Source organism: Pimephales promelas, chromosome 7 (assembly GCF_988280905.1).
Source record: "Pimephales promelas chromosome 7, fPimPro1.hap1.1, whole genome shotgun sequence".
Lineage (NCBI taxonomy): Eukaryota > Metazoa > Chordata > Actinopteri > Cypriniformes > Leuciscidae > Pimephales > Pimephales promelas.
In genome coordinates this window covers 18,001,113-18,026,307 of record NC_142775.1, presented here as the reverse complement: position 1 = coordinate 18,026,307, position 25,195 = coordinate 18,001,113, and the positions used below count along the sequence as shown (strand labels likewise).

The 25,195-nt window shown below is 37.6% G+C and overlaps 1 protein-coding gene and 1 long non-coding RNA gene across 2 annotated transcripts in view; both read right to left on the bottom strand.

Annotated features, from left to right (window-relative positions):
* dipk2b (divergent protein kinase domain 2B) overlaps positions 1 to 5,696 on the bottom strand; it is a 43,673-nt gene extending 37,977 nt beyond the window's left edge. Inside the window, exons 1-2 of the mRNA XM_089133156.1 lie at positions 2,201 to 5,696; positions 752 to 1,016 (exon numbers count right to left, since the gene is read on the bottom strand). Of these exons, the coding sequence (XP_088989282.1) occupies positions 752 to 1,016; positions 2,201 to 2,460 (525 nt within the window). The 5' untranslated portion in view covers positions 2,461 to 5,696. The remainder of the gene's footprint in view (positions 1 to 751; positions 1,017 to 2,200) is intronic.
* A 59-nt stretch (positions 5,697 to 5,755) lies between these two features.
* The window catches only part of LOC120483004 (uncharacterized), a 69,887-nt gene continuing 50,447 nt past the window's right edge, over positions 5,756 to 25,195 (bottom strand). Inside the window, exon 4 of the long non-coding RNA XR_005623522.2 lies at positions 5,756 to 8,150. This is a non-coding gene — a long non-coding RNA (uncharacterized LOC120483004). The remainder of the gene's footprint in view (positions 8,151 to 25,195) is intronic.

The following is a 25,195-nucleotide window of genomic DNA, read 5'->3' as shown; positions in this document are numbered from 1 at the left end:
GCATAACCTTTTCGACCTAGTTCCGTTGCTTAGCAACGGGAAGAAACTCCTGTAACTTCAGTGCTATTGGTTAAATATGATATCTATGGGTTAAACTCCCACTAAATCCCTGCCTCAGCCCATTCGGAGATGTTGGAGGTAGAAAGGATAGAAGCCTGATAAAGATGTTAATATTAAAGAAAAAGAGGGACTTAGAGGCTGTTGCATCTGAAGTCTTCATATATATTAACATACACCACAGTTTAAAAACATAAAATAAAATTTTTAGAGGTAAAATGGCAGCACAGGTTTGTATGAGCTGTGCCATACTGGTTGTTATTAAAAAGCAAGAAATGTGAACCTAAATAAAGAATAAAGTTGAAATCTGGAACATAAAAGTGCATTGTAAAAAATAATATCATCAATAAGTTACAACATGTTTAAACAATTGTTATAAAAGATTCAACTGTTTTTTTTTTTTTTTTTTTTTTTTTTTTTTTTTTTACAGTGTGCCTGAAGTTGAAGAAACACCCGTAAAACAGTCTGGCTATTAGTGTGTCTAAAGGAAGAAGTACATTTTTACCTTCATCCTTCCTCACCAAAGCTTTTCTTTAAGAAATATTGTCAATGGAGGAAAAAAAATGGTGTCAAAAAGTGTCAAATTAACACTTCCTATTGATGCTGCTTTGAAATTGAATTCTTCGGACCGTTAAATCCTATGCTGACCTCAAATAGGGCTATATATATTAGAATACAGAGACCAAATGCAGACCTTCACCATGCTGGGAAGCAGTATGTTGGAGCGAACCCAACTTTGGAAGCGTGTAGTGGCCCTGAGGACGGCTTCAATGCTGCAGGATTTCCCTTTGCCTGATGAGGTGCAAATGCTATTGTCTGATATCTCGTGCAGGTGAGGAGACATCAATTGGGATAGCACCACAGGTCTCCAGCCCACTGTGCTGTCTGTATAGTTTCCCTCATACGAGCGCACGTCTGCTGAGGAGAGATTAGACTGAGCAGTCAGCCATCTTTCAGACCTGCGGTGAAATCATCAGTGTCCACATTAGCTTCCTGTTTTTGGTTTCACTGCTCATGCTGCCAACTCAGATCAATGATTAGATACTGAAAAGCTGCACATTTGCAGTCAATTTTGTTGTAGAAAAATGTACCCTTTCCATTTCTATTGTTTTATTTTTGAATAGCATGCAATCAATGCCCTTTTTTGTGCATCCGCTGCCAATAGTAGAATACTTTTATATAGGCCTACAAGCAGAAATAGTTGACGAAGCATGTTTAATTGTAATGACTGAGTTTTGTACCTGAATATAGTAGCCTATATGAGGCCTGTATTAGATCAGTGATAATATGCAACTTGTTTTATGTAAGTTAAGTAGCCTAAATTGTTATAAACAGAACATCTTTACTTCAGTTCAATATCTTGACATTTCTGTATTTGGACAGCATAGACGTATCATTTTTTTTCTTCGTATCAAATCTAGATTTAAATTCAAAGAGACTAGTTAAGGCCTGACCATTTTCTTATCCAAACTGAGGCGATGTGAACATTATGGCGCGCGAAACACTAATGTCTGTTTTATTCATACTGGATATAGAGGGCGTCCTCACGCAAAAACCATAGGCAAAAACTCGACTCATAGAAGTCATGACACTTATGACGTTCCAGGAAATCCCTTACATGGTCAAAGGAGAAAAAAAAAAGACAGAATTTTGCCTCATGAAATGTGAAGACAATAAACACACGATTGTGACAATATTCAAGCCATCTCTTAGTATTTTCATAACAATAAAGTAAATGAATAATGCAGTTCTAATTGACAGCCCTTATTACAGTATAGAAACTTTAAAATATATTATTCTGTATTTTTTTTTTTTACCTTGAATAAAATCCATGATGACTTAATGCACAATGGTTTGTAGGGCATAAACTAATCAATATAGGAAAATGTTACAGACTATAAATAAGTGGTTATCGTTCAATGTTCAGGAGTGCTTTTCAAGGCAATTAAAAGCAGGATATAAGGAAAAAAGAGGAAAAAATGGCATTACACTTGACACTTCTGTCCTCCTCACTTCTGAAACAATGGCTAAGCCCCTGGAGATTTGGATCCTGTAATAATCTATTGCAGTATGAATATCTAAAAAAAAAAAAAAAAAATCACTCGACAGAAACTTTGCATAAGTAGGAAATATCTAAGTTTACCTTATTTCATCCTTGAAAAACTTCTTGCAAATGGATGTTCCTATGCAGGCATTGCATTTATCCAAACCTAGGAGGATCCTTCTGAAGTCATGGGATTTCTCCCGTGGTGCTGGTGAGGGTTTTGGACTACCAAGTGCCAGTATGAGGTACAATGTCCAGAGCTCTGACCATATCCCTGCTGCCATTACAGTATCATAAACCCCAGAATCACAGCACCATAGTGGCAGCAGCCCAGTATAAAACCCCTGCAGCCTTAACATGAGCACACCAACACATTAAACAATAATCTGGCACCTCTTCAGTGTTAACCGTAGTATATCTGTTATATCCCCTGCACCAAACACCTCACTTAGACAGGAAACACATGGAGAACAAAGATAACCCTTGTCGTCATGGTAATGTTTCCTCCTGCACAGCCTAATTTCAAAGCTGTACATGCAAAGTTTCACTCAAGGAGTTCTTCTGAAATGGCGATTTGAATTCATTTTGTGTATATTATTGATTCCTCCAGCATAACTTGATAAATCCAATTTTACATTTTACAGTTTGCTTTTAAAATTTTAAAAACTTTTTAAATAGGATAATAAAGTCAAAAAATTTGCGATACATCTTTTACAATTTATGTTCATATTATTTAAACACTGAAGCTTAACTGTGTGTTGTTGCAAGATGTAAACAACACTGGTCCAGAAGCACTTCCTGTTTCAGTTTTTTAACACTACACAAAAGCTAACAGAACATATAAAACATGCAAAATAAAGAAAACAGTTACAAACTGAAACAGGAAGTGTTTCTGGACCAGTGTTGTTTACATCTTGCATCAGACAAGGAACCATAACATCATGACATGTCTAATCTAGAATAAATTCAAGACAAGCAAATATTTAAGGTCTACGGCACTTTTTATTTGTTTTTTCTCATTAGAAAAGGAATCATAATTTGAGACAAAATATTACACTTGAATTCACATCAATTCTTTCATCACGTGAAATAATATAGCTTTAGGCTACTTCTTTCAAATGCACTATAGCACCATTTTAATTATTTCAACCAACAACATATGAGATAAAACATGTTATGTGACCAGAGCAAAGGTTTATCTTTGAATAATGTGTGGTGTATAGCCTACTATTTCACATACAGGCTATAAAAGAAATAATAGCCTACCCCAATTGTTGATAGAGTGCGGTTGCTGTCTGATATTGCACCTTTTCTTCAGACAAACTGTTACACAAACCGGGCAATAGATGTCAGTCCTGAGACTGCATTTGACTGAAGATTAAACATTATTCCTGTCACATTAGTCACGCGCATGATTCAGAGTCATAGTTAAACATGCTTTTTTTTTTTTTACTTGAGCTGATTCACAGCTGTACGGACAAATTATTTAAGATTAAAGGAAAATATCAATATGTGGGAGTAATTTCTGGAAGTTTTCTTTGGTCTACTCATCCGACCACAGGAAAACAGGGGTCAATTATTAAGGGAAGTGGAGTAAATTTAACAGTCTCTTATTCAAGTCTGTGTGTCAACGATTAATCATGTAAAAAAAAAAAATGTAGGCTATGGTAGTGAAATTGTTTAACATCGAAATAAATAATGTAGCCTAGCCTATTAGACATGGAGGTTGTGAAAAATAGAGATAATAGCCTGTAGATTTAGGTTATTCATTATCCCTTTTTGGTATTTGTTTCTAATTGTGCGTAGGCTACTCAATATGCTTTTCATTAGGCTAATTTAAGTGACGGTCCATTGCAGTTCATTTAGCTAGACTATGCAACGGTCCAAACCACCTTTCTGTTACCATCCCGACATTACTTCTAGGTTTTATAAAACTGCGCCTCGAAGTGAAGAAAGCTCAGAAGCTGATTTCAAGTGCAACATGTTCGTGGATTTTGTTGATCCAGGTGGTAGTCTACAACATTCCAATCAATTAATCAGATTTTTGGGACAAGTTTACAGTTCATGTCAATAGGCTTACAAGTTGCTTCTCAGTCTTATACATCAATTATTTCCCTCTGATTTTAGGGAACTTAGGGTGCAAATTCTAGTGAAGGGCTAGTAGCTAAAGCAGTGACCTGCGCTGAATTGAGAGTGAACAGCTCGTGACTACTCTATATAGGGAGCATAAATAGTCCACTGCACATCTGACTCACTGTGTATTAATCATCAGTATTCGGAACGAGCGGAAACGTAATTTATTGACTAAATGACTCAACCAAATCAGGCTGCTAAATAAAACGGTTGCACTTGCAATACAAATAAACATAACTTTCATAAGAAAAAAAGTGACAATTTTGTAGGCTACGCAAAGCTTAGATTAGATATCATTACTGCTGATAATTATAGATTAAACTATGGCTATCTAGCCGAGTGCGTTATTAGCCTATATCTTTCAGCTACAAACCCATTGTAAATTGTTCTCTTCAAAAGTCTATAGTCACTTAGTCAAGTTGTTATTGCAAAATGTGGTTGCTTAGAATTCAGCATCACAAAATGTATACCAAATGATTCATTATTTTATCAGGCTAGCCTATAGTGCTACTTTTGTAAATTTCACTGCATTTAGCATAAGCCTCTTCAAAAGAATGATCCGTGACTTCGGAAATGGACTTGTCCGTTATTCGTTATTATGGCCCTGAGCTCAAAATTCCCCCAAATACCACTAGCGTTAGTGTTCATGATCTTTCATGTGTGTGGCATCAGATATATTTCCGTTAGGGTTAAGGTAAGTGCACATAATAAATCAAAACGTATGCCTATTGTTATAAATCTTTGCTATTAGTATTATGAAGTGAGATCGAAGTAGCCTGCCATTTATTTTGCATGATAGAAAAAAACAATGTGAAGAGGAATTGAGGTTTGAAACACATTTGAGCATAAGATCAGTGTAATTTACCGCCAAAATAACGAATGGCCTATAGACTAGATATTAATTTCTTGAAGTAGGTATACCAATGCTTGCAAGTTTTTTGTAGCCTAGGCTAATTCTAGGCTTTCTTTTCTCTGGGCTGCTCGAGACAATCAACACTATCGCGGCTTCCGTTTAGCGAAAAGCAAATGGATGTTGAGTGGTTCAAACTGAATTAAAGGCTGAAATCTGTGTAGGAACTAAAATAAGAATAAGTAGGTATCTAAATTTATTTGCCTTTGTCTGAGGCACTGTAAAGTAAGTATTGTGGTTTTTGACATAAAAACCACGCGATGGCGGTGTTCACAACTCCAACTGATTTTAGACAATTTAGACAGCTGTATCAGCCTACAAACAAGGAGCCACATGCGAATTGTCGCTGAGAGCTTTAAAAACTTAGTAGCCTATTCATCATGATTATGCAATTTAAGTAGGCTATTTTTTAGCAATAATTAGAATCATGCACGATGCGTTATGTTTTACATTGAAATAATAGCCTAAGTGGTAAAATAGCCTAGACCTAGGTATAGCTTAAACTTCATTTATTTGTAGTTGCATTACTTTTTAAGGTGTCATTTCTAATTCATGAGTAAACCGGCAGGAAGTTTTGATGGATGAAGTCAGTTAACAGGATGAAAGAAAACTTTCAAGCAGCTCACACTTAAAATGTTTGGCTATAGCATAAAAGTAAAAGATGGATTTGTTTATGACATCCCCATACATTACAGATTTTTTGACTCTCCTATATAGGCTAGGCTACCTTCGATAGATTTATGCTTCTGTTGCAATCATATTCAGAGGGCAATAAAGGGTTAGCCTAGTTGTCACACGTTTTACTCTATGCCCTGAAAGCAAGTCCATTTCTGTATTCTGTTGAACTTTTCCACTGCTATTGCGCAGGGGGGAAAGTTAATTTCATTAAACACAAAAAGACCGTTTGTGATAACATCCCTCATCCTACTATCTGGGTTAAGTTGCCTAACTTAACAGTAAAGCAAAAATGAAACAGAAATATAATACACAGAAATCCCAAACCTTTATTTGTACAACAAATATTAATGCAATTGATAAAAAGTATAACATTTGAGACAACTTTCCCGACCGGACATTTAGAAAAACATTCTTGTCTCGAACAGAGTGCAGTCTCTTAGTCCAAGTAAATTATGATGTCGTTGTAATTTTGAAGGACAGAATTCATAAAAATATTGTAATTTAAAAAGGGATTTGAACTATTTAGTTGATACATAACCACTAGAAGCAAAAACCTATTAGTGATTTGAAATATTTGGGATATGAAAACTATAACCTCATAAAGACTGCAGGACAAAATGAATTAGTGAATGCACAAACACTGTCCCAGTCTGAAAGCAACTTCAACTCAAATTCATACTTTAAATATAAGTAGGCTATGTTTAGAACAGATCTAAAAACCGTTATGTCTGTCTGGGTTGTTGCTTCAGCTAAGAGGAATCAGATAGGGTGACAGTTGCAGCCAAGAGTTAAATGCTGGGGTTTGTAGGAAGGTTTGGGTTGCGGTATAGTGAATGAATCAGCATGGCCATGCTGGCACACAAACAGAACACCTTCAGGGTCCCTGTGGGCTCCAGTGTGGTTTCAACCGCTCCTGATCCGGTCCACACGCTCTCGACGGATCTGCCTTCAATGAGTGAGAGGAGAGCCCATATTTGTCCGCTCTCTTCCTACAACGCTTAATTGCTCCCTGTATGAGTCAGTCATTTCTTGTTCACTCGGTTTAGAATACCCCTCGAGTCTCTAGAGTTCAAGGAAAACGAAAGCTTAAAGTTTTACACTGAGATCATGATGAATCAATTGGAGCAGAATTCCTTTATGACTTTTAAGCTTTAGTGAGTGGAGTTCAAGGTTCTTGTCAGTGGAAAACTAAATGTTTTCTCTCTACATTATTTATTTATTAAGTAATCAGTCCGGGTTTGAGGGCTTGTAATGACATCATTGGGACAATCCATCTGTGGCTGATGCCCTACGCCGGCGTCATCATCTGACGATTGCCGTTGTCTTTTATGGCTGTGCTGTTATGTGTCAACAAAGCAGAGAGGAAAGATCCTGTTTCGGACACCTGCAGAAATGACGTACCGATTGACCAGGGTGTGTGTTTGTCAGGCGTATGGGGACTGTGTTTGTTTACTCGTGCAACACACGTTTTGTTGGCAGCACTTTCCCTTCTTTGCTTTATATTACAGTTAATTACTCAAACGACACTTACATGATTGTTTAGTTCATCTCGACGCTGTATTTGCAGAAGTGCAACAGGTTTTCCATCAGTCTGTGGAATTCCCCTTGCACTGTCTATCACACATGAATGTGTTATCAATTGTTGTACGTGTAGGCCTATTTATTGATATTTTGTGTCATGTTTAATTGTGGAAAATGGGATACCCCCCCTTATTTAGAGTAAAATAAAGTTTAAAACATGAAAATTTGAACTTTATATATTTTTGTAACAATGGAAAAGTCTTTACTGTCACTTTTGATAAATTTAACGCATTCTTGCTGTAAATACAAGTATTTAAAAACAATCTGACCCCAAACATTTGAACGTTAGTGTATATGATGTACAACAGGCTATAAGCAGACAAATCAAGACCATATCACATGCATTCTGAGTCATTTATTTTGAACGAGCCTGTGTTTTATTTCCAGGTTTATTCATCTTACGTTTGAAACCAGAGTGGACTCATTGCCTGGCTGCTCACTTCTTCCATGTTCCGTCCCTTTAACATTTTAAAGGGGGTCAGTTTGTGGAGGAAGCACTGTCATATCCAGGAGGAAGTATGACTCAGCCGTGTTGCATTTTTCAAGGCTGATTCAGCTTTGCCAAGGAAATGGGGTCTTCAAAGTAGTTTGAACGCCAAGAAAGTGCCATGAAAGTGATCCCTTTTGTGGTCACATTGTGCCGGGTGGCGTATAGGAGTCGTGGCAGTGTCAGTCCAGCGGTGCTCTTAATGGCTGCTGGGGAACAGAGCTGTCACTTATGTGGAGTTGAACATCTGAAAGCCTGCGCTGAGAAGAGAGAAACAGAGAAAGACAGAGACTATTCACCGCGGGTCCCCTGAAATTCCCCCCATGCCCTCTCTCGCTTTCCTCTTCCTCGTCGGCTCTCGTGTTTCAATGCTTTAGCGTTGCATTTAACTCTTTATACCCCAAAGTCTTGCACTTGAAGCAGAACTATTTTCAATAGTGTTTTTTTAAGCACCAAATCAGCATTTGAATGATTTCTGAAGTATTTTGTGACACAGATTAAATTTTTTTTTAAAAAGTATTTTATACTGATTTTACAGATTTAATCAAATAGTGCAGTCTCGATGAGCATAAGACAAAAAAAGACTAGAAATAGTTATGTTTGTCTGTTTGTGTTCAGTAAAAATACAATGCCCATAAAATATTTATGCACAGAGTTTACTGCCAATACTTGATCCAGACTGCACCTGCTACAGGGTGTGCATGTAATTCAATGTGTTTCTTTCATCAGCCTAAACCTTCAAGATCATTTTAGGAACAATGTTTCCCTTTGGGATGTGTTTTACTGTAGCCTGGCATCCATAAATGTGTTAAGAGGGAAGATGTTTTCCCAAGAGATTAACCCTTAGGATATCCCCTGCACTGGAAAATAGGCTCTCAGCTGATTTAACACACAAAAACACGCACACACTTATCCACAAGTATGTGTTGTAACGCCGTAATGCTGGGTAGTCGCTAGGCAACAGTCTTACTCTTAAGCTACTCGAAACAAAAGGACACACTCAAAATCTTGCTGTGTGCCGAGTTATAGAGGATCTTCAAATAAAGGAGAGTGAGAAGCTCTAAATCACAGATTCATCTTCAGCCGAGCTTTCAGTGGAGCAGCCATTAAATGGGGTATAGTTCATCTAAAAAATGTAAATTCTTGCTTCATTTACTATCTTCATGTCGTTCCAAAGCTCTATGACTTCAATCACAATGCTGGGAATGTGGAAAAACGATTGATTGAATGGAAAAGAGCATTGTGTGCATTACAGGTATCATACAGGTTTGGAACAACACAAGGTTGAGTTTTAACATTTTAACACCATGTGTATTTTAGCACAATTAGATAGATGAGTGCACCAAAAAGCATATAGATGGTAGATAGCAACTCTATGGTAAAAAAAAGACTTTAGAGAGAGAGAGAGAGAGAGAGAGAGACTTGTAATCCCTGTATGGTGGCCTCCTGTCATGTGGTGTTCATTTCTGTCATGCCTTCTTCCTCTTTTTCATCTATCAATGATGGCTTCTCTCCCCTCCTCCTCATATTGCACAACAGCTTCCTTTCTACAGGGCTCAGGGTATGAATGAAAACCTAACCCGTGTCACATGCCACTGGCTGGGGTCAGATGCTCCCTGACTGCTGAGTTGTGCTGCCTCGCCAGATTTTGTTGTGGACAGCCAGACTACTGTCCTGCACTATAGGGCATCAGGGACCGCACCAGGGTCATGTGGTCAGACTCAGCTACAGCAATGAGCAAGAGCACAGCACAGTTTACAGCCACACGTTACCTTTCGTAGTAGGCCGTAGTAGTTTACTTCTGTATTAAGATACGTTTTGGTCGATCAAATCACAAGTAGACGAGGGAGACATAGGCATACCTGTTTACACCTGGTATTTAAATCCGTCTCTCTTGTCCACTTGTATGGTGTTTTTTTTTTTTTTTTTTTTCAGATATTTCGATCTAATGGAAGCATGCACAATTTATATATGGAGAGCAGCTTTCATTTCTGCTCTGATAGCCACAAGACCACGCAGAACGCTGTGAGTGCCTGTTTGAAATCAGGAATGGTGAGAGAACACTGTGTTTGGAAAGATTGGGTCTTCATCAATCCAAACTTGGGTCTCCAGTTCACTTTGTAATTTTTTTTTATATGTTTTAGTTTATTTCAAGGGCATCCAAGATGTGGGTGTCTTTGTTTCCACAGTATTTTCAATTTTGAAATTTTCGGTCAAACCGTTGTCTATCAGATATAAAACTATATAAATACTGTTCGGTTTCTCACACAAACCGCTCGTTTCGTGTCTTAGGCCATGAATGTGTGCATTTGTGTTACATTTACGAGTCATTAAATCATCCCCTATACCTGCATTATATGACTGATAGACAACAACGGTTTGATCGAAAAATATAAAAAATGAAAATACTGTGGAAACAAAGACACTTACGTCTTGGAAGTGAACTATCCCTTTAAATCTCAAAATTCAGATTTTTTTTTTTTCTGAATGTAAACTCGTAATTGAGTTAAGTCATTAGTCGCAATTATATTTTAAACTCTTTTATTCTGAGGGGAAAACAAGCTCCGAAATATTGTCTTCTCAAAGCCAATGTGATGTTATTAAAAAATCTAATTTTGTGTTCACACACTCAGAAAAAAAAGTACCCTTTTAAAAGGTACACCTTTGTACCTAAAGAGTGCAAAGGAAGCCTATATATTATAACCTTTTTAAAGGGTACCGATCCCAGTGACTGCTTTTGTACCATTTTTTTTTTCTGAGAGAGCAAAAAATAAAATAAAAAAACTACGGAAACCACATGAGGGAGAGTAAATGAGTACATTTGGTCGCACTGTTCCTTTTAGAGAAATTGATCTGTTGAAAGATCATCACAATGACATAGTTTGCGTCCTGCTATTCAAGGGTCAAAAGTAACATGATGTCAGAGGCAAGACATCCAAAATGACTCTTGTTAAATTAGACTTTTCAGTGACAACAAGATTGTTAGTCATCAAACCTGGTGACATATTTGTTTTGAAAACTATAGATTATTTAGTAGCAAGGCAAGATTTTTCTTATTGATATGAATACAAGTGGCCTTATGCACTTTTGTGGTGTTTTTTGTCCTTTTAGAGCTTGACAGAACTGTTGTTGTCAGGAAACAAGCTGTGTGGCTATACAAATTCATCTTTTTATGTTTTTCAGAAAAATAACATACATTTGGAACAACATGATGGTTAGTAAATAAGAATAACAGATATCCTGGGCTTTTCGAAATTAGGACATACCAAATGTTTGGAGTTTTAGCCATGATAACTTCCTCTTTTTGTTTTTTAAAGGTGCAGTGTGTATTTTTTAGCGACATCTAGCGGTTCGCTTGCGAGTTGCACTAATAGCTCAGCCCATCCTCACCCCTCCCTTTCGAAGAAGCTACGGTGGCTTAAACGGGAAAAACATATCGCCGTCTGAGACAGCAGAGAATAGCCAAAGTAAGCCAAGAGTGTGTAACATTGTCACTGTTCCTGTACCACAGTCCATTATAAACCACATCATGGATAAATTTTACAAAGCCATAGTCAGGTGAGGATCAAGGGTCTTAATATATAATATAATAATAGTAATCAGCTGATTGTCTCACAAATTGTAACCAGCACATTTCTCCCCACATAGCAAACCCATAATACAGCGAGGGAGAACCACATGAAACTATGCAGCTATATGTTTTCTAAAAGGGTAAAAGTATAGCTGGCTAATATGAGCTGTTGCTGTGGCTGAGCTGGTTAAAGAGTAAAGCCTGGTTTGAAACACTTCAGGTAAATAGGGTAAAAAAAGTATATGAAATATCTGATAATCCTATAAAAATGAAGTGGGTTAATGCTCTTATTGCATTTTTAATATTCTTTTAGATTCTTAAGTTGTCTGAAAATGGATAATAATATAAAAATTCATACACTATATAAAATATTGTGCACACCAATTTTTGGCACAAATAAAATAAATCAGAAAGCAAATGTAGTATTAGCGCATCATTCTGCATTGTGAATTGACATATTTTACATGCAAATTTTGTTGTTTTATATGTTTAAATGGCTATTAAATGCACAGCTAATTCATATTTAAACTATAGCGTTCATGCAAATTCTAAAGCATATTCTTTTAATCTTTTTTGTACGCATGAAAACAATCTCAAAGACTGATCAATATGACAACAGTACAACTGCCGGCTTTTTATTAAATTTAATGCAAAATCAATTGATACACTGTTTGCACCCTCGGCATAGCAAGGCAGTGATGTCACAGTTCAGAAGTGGAAATAGACATGAGGACATGCTGCTATATTAAAAGACAATTAACCCTTGACCATTGACCTCTTCTCAGATGTCCCACAGCTAGTCCTGTCTGTACACATATTGACTTTCATCAGCCCTAACCTGCGGGGTCACGAATGACTGATTGCGGAAACATTTGTATTTTTAGTAAACCGTTTAAAAAATGTACATCGGAAAGATGTTTGCACTGCAGCCATCATTATGCATGCATCATGCATATGAATGAACATATTAGAGTAAACTATGCCAACTAAGCGGATAAGGATGCCCAGAAGGGAGTCCAAATATGTGCATGCAGTGATCATCTCCGTTGGGATTCACGTTTATCTGTTTAACCTCCTCTTCGCTCCAGCGGCAGGAATCCGGACACAATGTGGAATGTGCACACCTTGAATCATGACAGAGAGAGAGAATAAAGGAAGGAAAGGAGGGAAAGAGGAAGTAAAGCAAATCCTTCAGACCGCCACATGCATCTGTGGGATCTTCTTCCTTTTGCCAATTGGCCACTGGTCTACATGTGGAAATGACCAGGATGCTTGTTGATGAATAATTTTGCAGTTGTGGTCTACTTCTAATGGTTTGATTCTGATTTTACAGGTGGGACATATCATTCAACTTTCATCTCAATTATTATGGAATCGCTAAAGTTAATTAACAATTAACTAATTAATTAAATGTGTGAATGATAACAGAATGTGTGAATGATAACAGAATCTCGTGGGAGCCGGAAGTTGCAGATCCTGTACCAAATTTCCAGACTGATGTCTTCCAAACGCTGCATGACTCATACCTGTGCCTAACGGCTGTGCTACGGGTTTGGTGTGATTAATACATTAACATAAATCAATAGTCAATATATTATGAATAATTATGAATTAACAATGAACATTAAAATATTAGGGCTGTCAACCGATTAATTGCATACAAATAAAAGTTTGTGTTTACATAATATTTGTGGGTTCACTGTGAATAATTATTTGTAAATACAAACACAACACAAGAATTTTTTTTATTTATATATAAACTATTTAAATGTATATATAAATTACATATAAATATGTATACATTATGTACTATAAAAAATATTTCTTAATATACACAAGCATGTGTGTGTGTGTGTGTATATATATATTATTTATTTTGTATGCGATTAATCACAATATATATATATATATATATATATATATATATTATTGGGCTGTCAAACGATTAATCATGATATATATATATTTGAAAGTTTGAGGTCAGTAAGAAATTAAAATAAATGAATCCTTTTATTCAGTAAGAATACATTCAATTGATCAAAAGTGACAGTAAAGACATTTATGAATACATATTTCTGAAGGCCATATGACACTGAAGACCGGAGTAATGGCTGCTGAAAATTCAGCTTTACCATCATAAAAATAAATTACATTTTAAATAAAAACAGTCATTTTAAATTTTAATTATATTTCACAATATTACTGTTTTTTTTTTGTGGATAAATGCAGCCTTTGTGAGAATATAAGACTTCAAATATATCAAAAATTTACGGACCATACAATTTATAACTGTATATATTGTCATTAATCTAAATTAATAAATGTTCTTAAAATTGTTCATTCTTAGCTCATGTTGTGAGTTGAAGTTTCAGTTAGTTTCATATTTAATTTAATTTAGTACAACTCACATAAAGTTCATAATTCCGCGAATGACTTCAATTGCAGATTTTGAACAGAGATGGCGACAAAGAGTAAAAACGCCGGTCTGCATCTTTAAGCACTTTAAGTAGTAAATTGAGTAGCCTACTTCTGTACTTTTATTTAAGTAAAAAATTTTCTTTTCAAGTTTTACTTGTAATATTTGACCAGTCTGTTCTTTCACTCAAGTAAGGAAGTTACTTTGTCCATCTCTGAATTTAATTATCAGTTTATGGTAGCCTTTAAATCTGATAGTTGAGGTCCACGTCGAGTCAGGTCCACCTTGAGCTCCTTCATACACTGTGGTCTCATGTATACACTTGACACATTCCCACCCTCCACTTTCTTCCCTTCCAGACTGCCGTGGTCATGAGACTAGCCTGTGTATTGTACACTCTGCGTTATAGCCAGGAGAGATGTCTAAACCCCTAGAACAGGACAAGACTTGCAGCGTGTTGAAGTGTATCATGTTGTTAGAGATTCACAGGTACTTAGTACTGAGTAATGCAGCCAGAATGCATTCCCACCCACACAGGGGACCGCCAGAGATGCTAAACGGTCACACCAAACCCGTAGCACAGCCGTTAGGCACAGGTGTGAGTCATGCAGTGTTTGGAAGACATCAGTCTGTATGGAGATTTGGTTAAGGATCGGCAACTTCCGGCTCCCACGAGATTCTGTTATCATTCACTGCAATTGATCTGCATCATGTGGCACAAATTCTGTCCATTTACTCACGATTTTGTAGTTTCAAACTTGTATGACTTTATTTTCTCTTCTGTACAACATAAAACATGCTTTGAGAAACATTTCTTTTTTTTTTGTTCATATACAATAAAATTGACTTTCAATGAATGAACAAAAAATCCAAATATCGTCAACACTTAAGTTTAGGGTCCAGTTCTTCTTCATATCCTTTAATCCGATCTAATACCTAAAAAAAGTAACAACTACTTTACTTACTAACTATTAATAAGCAGTAAGTAGGAGTTTATTGAGGCAAAAGTCTTAGTTAAAGGGGAAGTTCACTTTGAAATTAATTTTTGATATGTTTTAGCATACCTCAAGGGCATCCAAGATGTAGGTGTCTTTGTTTCCACAGTATTTTCAATTTTGATATTTTTAGGCCAAACCGTTCTTGTCTGACAGTCATATAATGGAGGTCTATGGGGATCACCCTGGGTTCACTTCAAAGATCATGCACAGAAAAGTCCAAATTAAACCAACCCGGTCTCATCCCAAGACGTCATATAACTGATGTTTTGGGACGTCTTTTGACCATACGTCAATATTCGCCTTTTTAGGGCCCCCTTAAACGTCGGTAGATGAGGTTATGGGATCCTAACTCTACCCCAGACCTAAACCTAACCCTAAACCTAACCCGTCACCTAACTGACGTTAAAGGTAAAGCGTCAGTTGTATGATGGCCCGGGATCGCCATCTACCGACGTTTAAGGGGGCCCTAAAAAGGCGGATATTGACGTATGGTCAAAAGACGTCCCAAGACGTCAGTTATATGACTTTTTGGGATGAGACTGTGTTGATTAAACATGATTTAATGACTCGTAAATGTATCGAACACATAATGTGTAATTTCTTTGCATCTTCTTTCAAATACAACATTCAAATTACTAGACAAAAAATTATATCCTGCGAAAAGTGGATTTTTAGGGGTATTGCTCCATAGACATCCATTCATTCTGCACTCGTCCTGTGAGCGCCCTCATATGGAACCAGAGTGGAACTGCAACCAGTTCAGAGCCCGGATTTTTAATGTGAGTGGGAGTTCTCCCCATATTAGAAATTCTCTGATGGCATGTTAAGGTTGTCACTTTTTGAGGTTAAGCAAAAACCGTTTTGTTTCTGGCTCTTTAAATGCAAATGAGCTGCAGCTCCCGACACAGTGGGCGGAGCTTCAAGAGTCTGTGCTTGGAGAGAGATGGAGAGACTAAGAAGTGACAAAACGTAGAATGCAATCTCTAAATGGTTAGTTGATGAATTTATGTTGCTGATGTGGAGTTAACTATCTCAATTAGCATATTCGGTCCCACTTTATATTAAGTGGCTTTAAGTACTATGTACTTACATTTAAAAATAAGTATAATGTACTTATTGTGCTCATGTTGTATTGTAAAACATTTTTGCTGCTGTTGAGGGTAAGGTTAGGGATAGGTGTGGTGGTATGGGTAGGTTTAAGGGTAAGGGGTGGGTCAGCAGTAATTACAGCTGTAATTACATGCTTGTATTTTTAAAGTACAATGTAAAAACATGTATGTACACAATAAGTCCATTGCATCAAATTATTCGTTTCAATGTAAGTACATAGTATATAAAGTGGGACCGCATATTCTGTCAGGGTAGTCTATAAATCGCTTGTATAGGAACTGTTGTGAGATGCACACAGAGTGACTTTCTATTGCATGCTTGACTACAACAGCTCTTCCTCTTCTCAACATGGACTGCGTTTTTAATAATGTTAGGGTTAGTGATGTCACTAACCCGGGGGGAAGCTTGTGTAGTTCCCACCAGCCGTTTGTAGTCCTTAAAAAAACGATTTCTTTACAAGCAAATATCTCCCTTTGCTTTGAACTTTGAGCGTTGTAACTTTGCAGATGTTGTTTATGCCCAAACAGCAACATTACACACTAACTAAAGTTAGAAAAGTGAAATCATAATCAACCACCCCTTTAACAGTGCGCTGTAAAAAAAATATTGATGGTTTAACTTAAAAAAGTAAGTAACCTGGTTGCCTTAAAATTTTAAGTTCATTGAACTGGAAAAAGTGAGTTAATGCAATGAAGGAGAATGATTTAATCATCAGAAACTCAGAATTATATGTTATCTGAACTAATTAAATTATTTAAGTTGATTTGACTAAAGAAAAAATGTTGTGATTACTACACTGTAAAAAAAAAATATTGTTGGTTTAACTTAAAAAAGTAAGTAACCAGGGTTCCTTTAAAATTTTAAGTTGATTGAACTGGAAAAGGTGAGTTAATACAATAAAGGAGATTAATTTAATCATCAGAAACTCAAAATAATAAGTTATCTCAACTAAATAAATTATTATAAAGTTGGTTTGACAAAAGAAAATATGTTGTGATAACAAATCTTGAAAATATAATCTAAAGTGTGACCCAAACATATTTATCCATAATGCATTAGGCATCATGAACTAACAATAAACATACTTTTACAGCATTTGTAGGTTAATGTTCTACATGTAATAACACATGTTTAACCATTCAAGCTGTATAAATGAAATGTAAATTGTTGGTAGCACTTGGAAATAATGACTCATTTGTTAACATTAATGTATTAACTAACATGAACTAACGATGTTCCTTTTCATATTAGTTGTACAATTGAACCTCATTTTAAAGTAGCCTATTACCGATTAAATTTATGCAATGTTTATTATGCAATGTCAAAACTTAAGCGGCGTCTTGAGGGACATTGTTTGCCTTTGAACAACATCCTTTGGAAATATGAACACACTTTTTGATAAAAAGGATTTATTAGGGCCCAAGCCCTGAAAGGGCGAAGGCCCTATTGTTTTCCTTCCGATTATTTTTAGGGCCCAAGCCCTGAAAGGGCGAAGGCCCTATTGTTTTCCTTCCGATTATTTTTTTTTTTTCTTTTATTTTTCTAACGACTATTCGGGCACTTTTGGGGCCCTTAACATGCTCGAAAACTCTTGAAACTTTGCACACGGGTCAGAACCCGCGGCCATCAGGGCCGGGCTGAAGCTGGTACCCGGGCGTGGCAGGGGGGCTCGACAGCGCCCCCTGGAACGGGGTCCGAACACTTGGTCCATAAATCAAACACGCTTGCATGTAATAATATGAAACTCGGTGCACATGTTGATCTCATTGTTTCATCTATACCTCGCGCTTTTACTTTTTACCCCAGCCCAACAGGAAGTCGGCTATTTAGGGTTGTTCGTAAAACACTCGCAATGGAATTTTTAATACTCCTCCTAGAGCTTTGATCCAAATTCGACGAAAACTCGGTCAGCGTGAAGTCAAGACATTGAGGATGAAAGTTTGCGAGGGGATTTTTGATATCTCGAACGGTTTGGCCGTGGCGAGGAAACAAAATTATGGCGAGAAACGTAATACAGGAAGTGTATCATAACTTCAGCACACATCAACCGATCTTGATGAAACTTCAGCAGTGTGTTCGCTGTAAGAGGACGATCACATGGATGTGACTATTGTGAGTCAAAGTTATAGCGCCACCAACTGGCAGCAGGAAGTGTGTCATTTTCAAAATGCTTTGAAATCACCCTCTAATTTTAACTCGATTTGCTTCAAACTTCATCTGTATAATGCAAATACATGGCAGATGAAGACCTGTAAATTGATTCTTGATATCTTTGAAACTGTTGCCGTGGCAACGCATCAAACTTTACCATTCTTTTAGGATGCTTTTGAGACTCTTAGCATGCTTCAAATTGCATGAAACTCGACAGACACATCACATTTATTAGCCATTAGACATGTGCAACGTTTCAGAAACGGGTGTGGTGAGGGCTCAGTAGCGCCACCTTTTGACAAAAGTGGGGTTGTTAGTTTTATCTACAGTTACAAAAATCGGTATGTATATTGTACTCCTCGAGCCGGACAACTTTCTAATTGACACTCATTAGCTAGGACCCACAGAAAGTCAGATATGTTTGTTTGAATGTAGAGAAAATCTCAGAATTTTGCCAGTGTCTCAGTGTCCCTCTGTGTGAGTGAGAGGAGGGGCGCCTGTCAGGTTAATTTTAACCCTTTATTTGCTGTGTGCAACTTCTCTGGCATTTTCGGGGGCCTTAACATCCTCTAAAACTCTTGAAACTTTGCACACGGGTCAGAACCCATGGCCATCAGGGCCGGGCTGAAGCTGGTAACCGGGCGTGGCAGGGCGGCTCGACAGCGCCCCCTGGACTGGGATTCGAAAATTTGTCCATAAATCAAACACACTTGCATGAATTAATATGAAACTCGGTACAATTAAAGATCACATCAGGCCAAACAACTTTCGTGCTCTTAGTTTTAAGAAGGAAGTTGGGAATTATGGGTTGTTTGAATAATTCTCCTAGGAGAAATACATCAAATTACAACGCATGTGTTTACCAATCACAACCAAACTCGGTGTGCATGAAGTCAAGACATTGAGGATGCTCAATTCCGGACGGATTTTTGATATCTCGAACGGTCTGGCCGTGACGAGGAAATGAATTTTATGACTAAAAAAGGACACATAAAGTGTGTTATAACTTTGCTCATTTTACCTACAGTTACAAAACTTTCCACGTATATTGTTCTCGTCAAGTCGATCAACTTTCCAATTTAAAGTCATTCGCTCTGAGCAACAGAAAGTCAGATATTGTAGTTTGAATCGATTTATTTCCCCTGCGATTCACTCTCTCTCTCTCTCTCTCTCTCTCTCTCTCTCTCTCTCTCTCTCTCTGTGTGTGGGTGTGTGTGTCTGTGTGGGGAGGGGAGGGCTGTTGTCTGTGTTTGTGTGTGTGTGTGTGTGTGTGTGCATGTGTGTGTGTGTGGGGGGGGAGGGGAGGGCTGTTGTCTGTGTTTATGTATGTTTGAACCACACAGTGTGGCTGGCTGCGATTTTTCCTATAAGTCCTTGTCTCTAAGTCCTTGTCTTTTTGCATAACAATTTTGTATTTTTTTAAATGACAAAATAGGCATATAACCCCCATCTTTTAAATGTATAGTTTGCTTTAAATAAAAGTAAGATTGTATTTGTAATTGAAGCTGAATGAATTTAAAATTCTTGTGCTATATTTCAATATATTTGTTTTCCTTAAGATTTTAAAACACTAACTTCATTCTTATCTGAATTACAAATATTTGTTTCTGTATAAAATAATACTCTGACTAAAAACACATTTGATGTTTCTTTTTCTATTTTTATTTACATGTATTTATGTATGTGTGTGTGTGTGTGTGTGTGTGTGTGTGTGTGTGTGTGTGTGTGTGTGTGTGTGTGTGTGTGTGTGTGTGTGTGTGTGTGTGTGTGTATAAAGATTAGGTTTTTTTTAGATAAAGTAGAATTTCTATAACTATGTGTTGAACTGATAAATCACTGTGTGTTAAACACAATCTACTTAATACAGACAACTTCATTATAAAGATAAATAACAAATCCAAAAAAATATATGATTATAATCTATGACAAAAAAAGCCATTACAAACTATATTAGTGGTAAATACACATTGCTCTTTGTATTGTTGTAAAATACATTCATGAAAAACAAGATAACAAAAATCAAAAAGATAAATTATTTTAGATAATTATTTTAAATGTATAGCAGAGATGTTAAATGAGGCAGCAACATACAAACTTTCTAGAACAACATGGACCTGAATAGCTGGTTTTTATGGAGGACAGTGAAGAGGAAGAGGGTGCAAATCAAACAGCTCATTCTCAGACTACACAGCAAACAGCTTAAGTTTTTAGTGCTTTGTTTGAGGTTTTTAGTGCTCTGTCCTATCTTTTATCAACACATAATAGATAGAACAGAACAAGAAAGGCAATTAATAATCTGTCATTGCATTATGATATGAAAGGCTCAGTACAGTGTGGCACAAAACGCTTATGCGCATCCCGAGTGGAGAATGATGCGCTTAAAGCCACATGGAGTTACAGCGCATCGAGTCCGCATTGATGCAAGCTCTACAATACACTTCTTTTCGACAGTCAAAGTGGGGGTTACGTTTTTGCACGTCATACAGAATAACCCTAAAGGCACCAAGGTGGCGGTGCCACCGGCTTTATATTAAATATAAATATAGCTGTGAGCAGCGATAAAGGGCCAAAGCCGGCGGTACCACCATCCCGGTGCCTTTGGGTAACTAAAGGCATCGGGGTTGCGGTGCCACCGGCTTGGGCCCGCAATCGCTGCTCGCAGCTATATTTTTTTTTTCTTTTATTTTTCTAACGACTATTCGGGCACTTTTGGGGCCCTTAACATGCTCAAAAACTCTTGAAACTTTGCACACGGGTCAGAACCCGCGGCCATCAGGGCCGGGCTGAAGATGGTACCCGGGCGTGGCAGGGGGGCTCGACAGCGCCCCCTGGAACGGGGTCCGAACACTTGGTCCATAACTCAAACACGCTTGTATATAATATTATGAAACCCGGTACACATGTCGATCTCATTGTTTCATATATACTTCGCACTTTTACTTTTTACCCCAGCCCAACAGGAAGTCGGCTATTTAGGGTTGTTCGTAAAACACTCGCAATGGAATTTTAAATACTCCTCCTAGAGCTCTGATCCAAATTCGACGAAATTTCGGTCAGCGTGAAGTCAAGGCATTGAAGATGAAAGTTTGCGAGGGGATTTTTGATATCTCGAACGGTTTGGCCGTGGCGAGGAAACGAAATTATGGCGAGAAACGTGAAACAGAAAGTGTGTCATAACTTCAGCATACATCAACCGATCTTGATGAAACTTCAGCAGTGTGTTCGCTGTATGAGGACGATCACATGGATGTGACTATTGTGAGTCAAAGTTATAGCGCCACCAACTGGCAGCAGGAAGTGTGTCATTTTCAAAATGTTTTGAAATCACCCTCTAATTTTTAGTCGATTTGCTTCAAACTTAATCTGTATACTGCAAATACACAGCAGATGAAGACCTGTGAATGGATTCTTGATATCTTTGAAACTGTTGCCGTGGCAACGCATCAAACTTAACCATTCTTTTAGGATGCTTTTGAGACCCTTAGCATGCTTTAAATTGCATGAAACTCGACAGACACATCACATTTATTAGCCAGTAGACATGTGCAAAGTTTCAGAAACGGGCGTGGTGAGGGCTCAGTAGCGCCACCTTTTGACAAAAGTGGGGTTGTTAGTTTTATCTACAGTTACAAAAATCGGTATGTATATTGTACTCCTCGAGCCGGACAACTTTCTAATTGACACTCATTAGCTAGGACCCACAGAAAGTCAGATATGTTTGTTTGAATGTAGAGAAAATCTCAGAATTTTGCCAGTGTCTCAGTGTCCCTCTGTGTGAGTGAGAGGAGGGGCGCCTGTCAGGTTAATTTTAACCCTTTATTTGCTGTGTGCGACTTCTCTGGCATTTTCGGGGGCCTTAACATCCTCGAAAACTCTTGAAACTTTGCACACGGGTCAGAACCCATGGCCATCAGGGCCGGGCTGAAGCTGGTAACCGGGCGTGGCAGGGCGGCTCGACAGCGCCCCCTTGACTGGGATTCGAACATTTGTCCATAAATCAAACACACTTGCATGAATTAATATGAAACTCGGTACAATTATAGATCACATCAGGCCAAACAACTTTCGTGCTCTAAGTTTTATGACAGTTCAAATGGAAGTTATTTATGAATTATGAATTATGGGTTGTTTGAATAATTGTCCTAGGAGAAATACATCAAATCACAATGCATGTGTTTACCAATCACAACCAAACTCGGTGTGCATGAAGTCAAGACATTGAGGATGTTCAATTCCGGACGGATTTTTGATATCTCGAACGGTCTGGCCGTGGCGAGGAAATGAATTTTATGACTAAAAAAGGACACATAAAGTGTGTTATAACTTTTCTCAATTTACCTACAGTTACAAAACTTACCACGTATATTGTTCTCGTCAAGCCGATCAACTTTCCAATTTAAAGTCATTCGCTCTGAGCAACAGAAAGTCAGATATTGTAGTTTGAATGGATTTATTTCCCCTGCGATTCTCTCTCTCTCTCTCTCTCTCTCTCTCTCTCTCTCTCTCTCTCTGTGTGTGTGTCTGTGTGGGGAGGGGAGGGCTGTTGTCTGTGTTTATGTGTGTGTGTGTGTGTGTGGGTGTGTGTTTGTGTGGGAAGGGGAGGGCTGTTGTCTGTGTTTATGTGTGTGTGTGTGGCTGGCTGTGATTTTTCCTACAAGTCCTTGTCTCTAAGTCCTTGTCTTTTTGCATAACAATTTGCATAACAATATTTTTAAATGACAAAATAGGCATATAACCCCCATCTTTTAAATGTATAGTTTGCTTTAAATAAAAGTAAGATTGTATTTGTAATTGAAGTTGAATGAATTTAAAATTCATGTGCTATATTTCAATATATTTGTTTTCCTTAAGATTTTAAAACACTAACTTCATTCTTATCTGAATTACAAATATTTGTTTCTGTATAAAATAATACTCTGACTAAAAACACATTTGATGTTTTTTTTTGTATTTTTATTTACATGTATTTATGTGTGTGTGTGTGTGTGTGTGTGTGTGTGTGTGTGTGTGTGTGTGTGTGTGTGTGTGTGTGTGTGTGTGTATAAAGTGCAGGGTTTTTTTTAGATAAAGTAGAATTTCTATAACTATGTGTTGAACTAATAAATCACTCTTGTGTGTTAAACACAATCTACTTAATACAGACAACTTCATTATAAAGATAAATAACAAATCCAAAAAATATATGATTATAATCTATGACAAAAAAGCCATTACAAACTATATTAATGGAAAATACACATTGCTCTTTGTATTGTTGTAAAATATTCATGAAAAACAAGATGACAAAAATCAAAAAGATAAATTATTTTAGATATAGCCATGTTTTAAATGTATAGCAGAGATGTTAATTGAGGCAAGCAACATACAAACTTTTTAGAACAACATGGACCTGGATAGCTGGTTTTTATGGAGGACAGTGAAGAGGAAGAGGGTGCAAATCAAACAGCTCATTCTCAGACTACACAGCAAACAGCTTAAGTTTTTAGTGCTTTGTTTGAGGTTTTTAGTGCTCTGTCCTATCTATTATCAACATATAATAGATGGAACAGAACAAGAAAGGCAATTAATAATCTGTCATTGCGTCACTGCATTATGATATGAAAGGCTCAGTACAGTGTGGCACAAAACGCTTATGCGCATCCCGAGTGGAGAATGATGCGCTTAAAGCCACATGGAGTTACAGCGCACAGCGCATCGAGTCCGCATTGATGCAAGCTCTACAATACACTTCTTTTTGATAGTCAAAGCGGGGGTTACGTTTTTACACGTCGTACAGAATAAACCTAAAGGCACCAAGGTGGCGGTGCCACCGGCTTTATATTAAATATAAATATAGCTGTGAGCAGCGATAAAGGGCCAAAGCCGGCGGTACCACCATCCCAGTGCCTTTGGGTAACTAAAGGCATCGGGGTTGCGGTGCCACCGGCTTGGGCCCGCAATCGCTGCTCGCAGCTATATTTTGCCTGTATAATTATTGGCTCGTCTTTCAGAGCATTTGGAGAGAGGCAGTTTTCGCACCAAGCGCTCTCCGTCCAGAAATATTCACAGTCGAGGCAAGGCCTCGTCTCCATGGCACCCGAGCGAGCAGATGGAATGGAGTCTATGCAGCTGAAGTGAAATGCAGAAACTTTCGTCAGTTTCTAATCTGCCCTTGGCACCGAGGTCCACGTAAGCTGCGCTGATATTAAGAGATTCTCTGAGTCACTCAGGTATTAAGGGAAAATACAATGCTCCTGTGAGCACTCTTTTAATGTGGGGTTTTATTGTCAAATGCATTTGCGCGCCAAAGAAAATTTCCACAGCGCCTTTTAATGCCTCGCGCAAAAGACACATCCAAGCGCTCAAACTAATAGCCCCATATAAACGACATGCATCAGATCCCCTGCTTTGCCCTGATGTGTTTTATATACTGTAGCGTATTGTATTGCATTACAGTCCAAAATTATAATGCACTATAAGGACCGTGGGAGGCATTGTGAATATCTGTAATGTATTTGAATAGATCCACTCTTGTGGGTGGTGTGAAAAGGTCAGGACTGACTGAGATTAATGTCGCTTTATGACCTTTGCAGGTTATCTGGATATTACACCACATTTGAATCAAATACAGTACGGTGTGTATGCGTGTGAGTGTGCCATGACTTCATATCTGATTCACGGCGTAAAATGAGCGTTTAAAGTCCCCGTGAACCGGAAGTTGCAAACGATTTTTCTCCAGTGCTGTGACGTATTTCCAAGTGAAACGGAATATTGAACAGAGGGCAGGGTTTTACTCTAGCGCTCCTCCTCTCCATCTCTCGCTCATAGCAAACTAACGGTTTTAGGGGAGTGGTTAAGCGTTTCCCCACCCAAGCTGTGAAACCTACGTCATCAGAAAAAGAAACCGTTCCAGACCGGAAGTAACTTTTCAGATTTTGATCAAAGATTACCAAGGTAAAACATTTTTTAATATATATTTACTTGCACGGATTAATTGTTCACCACAAGACTAGTAATATGCGCTAACAAAGTAAATAGGTTCAATTTTGATTTCACAGGGACTTTAAGTCGGAAAACTGC